The following is a 6014-nucleotide window of genomic DNA, read 5'->3' as shown; positions in this document are numbered from 1 at the left end:
TTCTAAACCAAGTGCATGCACTCTTTCCTTTGGCAGCCTATATATATAGGCTTCAGGTGTGCGCCTATTTCAACGTTATCTATCTAGTATTTGGAGGCCACTGGGTTATCATATCCATGCTAATATAAGCCCATATCTACATCCAATAGATCTGACCCGTGCATCCACGTCGATCGACCGATGTATGTTGCTTTGAATCTTGGCACCGAATTAATTGTCTTAGGTTCTTCGTATCTAGAAAAATCTAAAACAATTAATTTAGAACAAAGGCAATATTATAGATAGATATTTGGATATAGGTATGGACGAAGAAAGAGCGGAACGGAAACCTCGTGTCCTTTTGAAGTGGTATATATAAATATATAGATATAGGTATGGATATGGATATACAGATATAGATAGACAGATAGATAGATAAATAGATAGATAGATAGATGTAGATATAGATAGAGAGAAAGTCAATAAGATGTGGGACGGTTGAGGTGTTTTTAGAGAAAAACTGGTGGAAGAAAAACCAGAGATGAGAGGGGAAATCAATAGTGGGAGGAGGGAGGGGGCAACATAGTGATTTTTTGTCATTTTAGACCACCCACTATGGGCAGCCTAATGAGAAGTATCATAAGTTAGTATCATGCATATGTTAGTGTACGATATCATCTCTGTAATGCATAGTATCATAAATTATTATCTTAGATGGTATTATTTATTGTCATGCAAGACACATACTAGTACATTATTTATTATGATACAGTATCAAGATATGATACTTAACCCTTTTTTTCTTCGTTTGCCTCACTAAAATTGTCTCTTTGACATATGTGATACTCTCATTACGAGCAACCTTGTCACATGCGTTTAAGACATAATATTTCCTTTCAATCAGTCGCATCCATATCTGAGCCCACAATCTTTCCTTTAAAAATCCAATCTTTTACCACAATCCTTCTTGCAAGCCCACAATCCATTCTTTAATTTGAAAATCCATCTATTTTATCCTGCAAAAAAATCCATCTATTTATTGATTCCTTGGGGGGTGGGGGTATATTAACCGGTGCGAGTCGTTCCCGTCAAAGAAAAACTCGGTGCGAGCTGGTTAAAAAAATGGAGGTGGGACTAATCGACATCAAAATTTGTAGCTCCGTTGGTTGTTGTCGACGAGAGACTCGAAAGGTCCTGAGTTTGATCCCCACTGGTGACTTATTTTTCGTGGTCTGTAAAAAAGCACACTCTTTTTTTGCGGTCTCTAGTAAAGCTCAGTAGTTCTCTAAGAAAATAAGAAAAGCCCAGTACAGGCTGGTTACATACGAAAGGAAAGCCCAGTACCCAGCACAAGCTGGTTGCGTACGAAAATAAAGGGACGCACAAAAAAGAGTACCACATCGGATAGAAAAATCTCAAAAATATAATATAGATGAACCGACTAAAAAAAAGGAGAAATGCACCTTGTTTTATTAGTAAAAAAAGTAGGTAAATAGATATGAATATATATTTTTGCAAGGAGGCGAAGGCCATATGTTAAAATTGCTCGTATGTACCATATATACTTACCAGTGTTGACAGTGGCAAACCCTAGTCTTGACCTTCAAATATATTTGACGCACCAGAACCAATCATGTCATCACTTATGATTCATTTGCAGTGACTAAATTCCAGCAATCATTTAATTACATCCCCTTAGTTACAATTGTGTCGCGGGAGATATAAGAAATCAAATTCATGTGTCTGTGGTTGTGTGCATCTACGCTGTGGAGTTGGGAGAAAAACTCTTTACTCCCTTTTTTGCATGGATTTCAACTGAAAATGTCCCTAGAATCTAGTGGTGCACTGCACACATGTCAAAATAATTATTTGAATATTTGAAGAATAAACTCTACTCTCGAATAACCCCCCCACCCACCCACCCACCCACCCACATACACACAAAAAAAACTCGACTCTCGATACACAGTGAACGTATTTTGCATGGATTTCAACTGAAAATGTCCCCGGAATCTAATGGTGCCCTGTACACATGTTAAAATAATTACTTGAATATTTGAATAATAATCTTTGGTTTACTAATACTACTCCCTCCATTTCATAATGTAGTGCATATAGATTTAAAAAAAATCAAACTTTGAGTACATTTATAAAGAAAACTATTTATATCTACAACACCAAAATGTATACAATATGAAAGTACATATTCTGATGTATCTAATGAAATGTATTTGTTATTCTAAATATATAATTTTTTTTCTCTACAAACTTGGTCAAACTTAGTATTTGACTTCTCAAAAATTTATACGCACTATATTATGGAACAGAGGGAGTACTAGTTAGTATATAGAAAACTGAGTGTAAAATCGATAAAACCTTAGTAGCACACCATCATGATTTTGATTTCAGTCCTCAGTTTACTCATGAGTATTAGTACACTATCAAGAACAAAAATCATATCCCGCAAAAAATAAAATCATAAAGCTCATTCTGGACTAGCTGTAGCTCCTTGATTTGCTCGTCTATTTCAACCTGTTCAAGTTGAAATTTGACAAGGCTAATGTCAAATTATACTGTCCGGCCAGGCTCTCCAAAACAGAAGGATAATTATCAGTTTATGCATGTTAAATTGTACGTATAAAAAAATTCTTTCAACTGACAATCGAAATCAAAGTATTAGTTTACTTGTTTTTCCAGGCTAATAAAGAGCACCATAGAAGTTTAGACCAAGATCGATAGCTCAGGCACTCGAGCTTCCTAGCGTGGCGGGACCTCGGGAAGTGATGCTTTTTGTATCAGTGGAGATGCGGCATCCACTAGCTGAAGTAACATTACAGGTAGGCTCAGCCGCAAAAAATAAAATTACAGGTAGGCTATGTCTGTTTACCATGATATCATTATGTGTATGCATATGGCAAATCACCTCAGTGACAGACGGTGGTTATAAATACTAATCAAACATGAGCTAGCCTGGCCGAATGACAATGGTACTATGATCTCTTGCTCGAACACAACATGTTTTCTGGACTGCAAATCTGATATACCTTCCTTTCATAATTTAGAGGTAGCAAGTTCCAGCTAGAAGTTAAAGGCCATCTGCTGTGTTAGGGAACCTCATGAAAATGATGCACTCGTCACCAAAGGAAAAATAATACTCATGGTTTCGCTTCCTGACACGCCCAGGCCTCAAGGCAGAGAGGGAAATGACTGGCATTCATCGCAGTCGGGAAACCCAAATTTTCCTGTTGCACCACCCGAAACAACATCACCAGTATTCAGTAGTAACCAATCAGCAAAGAGTGGACACGATTCCACACACAACTGAAGAACCTGAAGATCAACCTGGCAACTTTCTCGGCCCTGAGAAGCGGCACAGAAGCAGACATCCTGATGCAGTCCGTGGGCTCATGGCTTTACAGGACCAGGACATGCGAAAGCTAAAAACCATTCCTGCAGCTATCTATCAGGACAAACTAGGAAGTGTAACTTTATTGAAGGAGAGGAAGCTGACACGCCCATTAACAACTTGACAGAATTTAAGAGGAATGCCGTCAAACTTGTTCTCCACTGTTTCCAGTTCATCCCTTGAAGGTGGCTTGTCTCTGCGCCAAATCCAACAAAAAAAAAAGGTTATGGCCAGAAATATCGATCGGCAGGTTGTATGAAATCAACTGAAAATTGTTGAGCCCAAATTCATATATTGTGATCATTTTTGTATCTTCTTACATAGTACTTCTAGAGCTTCTATTTAAGTTCTTCTGTTCTGCTATTTATGGCTTTATGCATCTCATTGCTACCTACTGTTGCTTAGAATCGGGTTTATAGTCGGCCAAGAAAAGAACTTGTGACAAGTCACAACTGATGGACACATAATAAGCATATAATATAGGAATCAATGTTTGATTGCAAGACAGAGTTCAGGCGTTCAGCTGACTATAACTATGCTTAGTAACAAAAAAAATCCATCACCTTTGTTATTAGGCTTAACAGACTTAAATTACTTGCATTTATATAGCTCAGACATGATAACCACTCAGGTACAATAGAACAGATAAATTAAATCTATGTTCACAGAAAGACAGTTAACAACATAGAAAATATATCCATGTGCAAAGAGAGCCAATAGCACATCACAGGCACATCCTGCGTGCCTAAATATACCAAAGTTTCAGAATATAAAACTGAAAGGGGAAATCATACATTTCAAACGAGATAACTAATCATATCAAACACATGACCAAAAAATTAAGCGCGTGTGTGAAGAGATAACCAGGGAATGGATTGCTGTAAATGAAAATGCCGCACAAGTTTCAAAGCGTGGATCCATGATCTGCAAGTGTGGCAGGAAGAGAAACCTTAACAGACATACAAGAGAACTAGGGACTCCTGGGGACGACTTCTTAAATTTGCTATTTGGTAGATGCACTTTAAAGCATGGATACATCCCATCTATGTGCATTCCTTCGAGCAATTTGGTAATGTCATTGCAGGCACCATTGGCTTTACCAAAGCTCTGGCTTGTGCCATCCATACTCACGGGGGAATTGGTGACATCACCAGAACGGATTTGCTTCATTGTCCAGGGAATGTCATACCGTCCAACAATGTAGCCAAGCAACTTCAAGTGCCTGTAAGCTTGGAAGGCATCCCAGGAGCACCCATAACTTCCTGTTGCAATCTTTCCATAGATATCCTCCATTCCAACTGTTTCATCCTTGTCATCAAGAAGAACCAATGCCCCTCTTTCTGCCAAGAACCTGCGTAGTTTGATCATGCAACAAGACTTAAACTGCAAGTCGGAGTATTTGAAAACAAAAACCATGACATGTGATTCATGCATAATCTCCAAGCAATGATGTTGCACTGGTGCACTATTTTGAGTGCGACATGATGTAACTAGTAAAAAAAGTAGGTAATAGTCATGCGGTTTCAAATACAAGGAATCCAGGGCATGCTGCAATGTTACAGCATTTCATCAAACAGGTGGCGTACCCGATCTCCTCCACATTGTAGTAGAGCTTGCCACCCCGTGCTATGCCGGTGGTCAGCCAGAGCTTCCCCTTGTTGTCCAACACCCCTGCCGCACCAGCCTCCTCCACCCACCGCGCCCGCGACGCGACGTTCCTGCACCACAATATATACAACCCGATGAACGATCCAGAAGCCCACCAGCAGCACAAACAGATGAACCACAAGATGGCACACACCTGAACTGGACTCTCGAGGACGAGGGTGCCGCGTCCAAGAGGAAGGGGTTGAGTTGCTGCTCCTCCCCGTCGTCTTCAGCCGCAGCGGTGGAGGTAGCCCCGGGAGCACATCCCCTTCTCCGCCGGTCGTGCGCCACGGCCGCCATGACCCATGAACTACTCCCTGCACGGTTGTACTCCCCTTCTCTCACCAAAACTTTCAAGGCTAAGAGTTGACAAAATGTCCCATGTTAGCTCTGCCCTAGCCAAAATGCCCTTCTTTCTCCGCAATTGTGCAAGTACCCCCAACTTAGCTTTGCCGATTGATAAAATGCGACACATTACAATTTATCATGTTTCTTTGTTGGATGCCGGAAACATCCCTAAACAAAGTAAGTAACAAAAGAATTTTGCTAAAAAAACTTAATCTGAAAAAACAACACTGCACAAAAGCCACATCCATCTGCTGTGACGATAAATCCACCGTTCCGGATCCATTCCCCGTGCAGCACACACCAAACCCTGAAATCATCCAAATCGAGGAACTGACCACAGACATGGGGCATTGCACTTGACTTGAGAGAGAGAAGCTCACCAAACTCCCTCGATTCAGGCCACTGCTGCTGGTTGTCACCTTCGCTGGCAGGGGCGAGCTGTGGTCAAGTGAACAGCGGTGAAGCGAGGAGAAGAAGGCAGGGCGGGATGGGATGGGATCGCGCGGTGGGGAACCTGCAGGGGGAGGAGGAAAGAAAGCAAATGAAGATCACACTGATGATTGTATTCATGTACAAGGGTGTGCTTAAATACACGCACAGGGAGAGATACAGTACAACCGAGGGAGCTAGAGCA

The 6014-nt window shown here is 40.8% G+C and overlaps 1 protein-coding gene across 1 annotated transcript; it reads right to left on the bottom strand.

The window, feature by feature from the left end:
• Positions 1-3442: 3442 nt before the first annotated feature.
• LOC119309796 lies at positions 3443-5332 on the bottom strand. Its single transcript, XM_037585714.1, has 4 exons — positions 5187-5332; positions 4972-5103; positions 4335-4736; positions 3443-3581 (listed from the first exon to the last, which is right to left on the bottom strand). The coding sequence occupies exons 1-4, from the start codon at positions 5330-5332 to the stop codon at positions 3443-3445; spliced, it is 819 nt and encodes a 272-aa protein (XP_037441611.1).
• Between the last annotated feature and the right edge of the window lie 682 nt (positions 5333-6014).

Source organism: Triticum dicoccoides, chromosome 5B (assembly GCF_002162155.2).
Source record: "Triticum dicoccoides isolate Atlit2015 ecotype Zavitan chromosome 5B, WEW_v2.0, whole genome shotgun sequence".
In the NCBI taxonomy this organism is placed as follows: domain Eukaryota; kingdom Viridiplantae; phylum Streptophyta; class Magnoliopsida; order Poales; family Poaceae; genus Triticum; species Triticum dicoccoides.
This window is presented reverse-complemented; position numbering and strand designations above follow the sequence as displayed.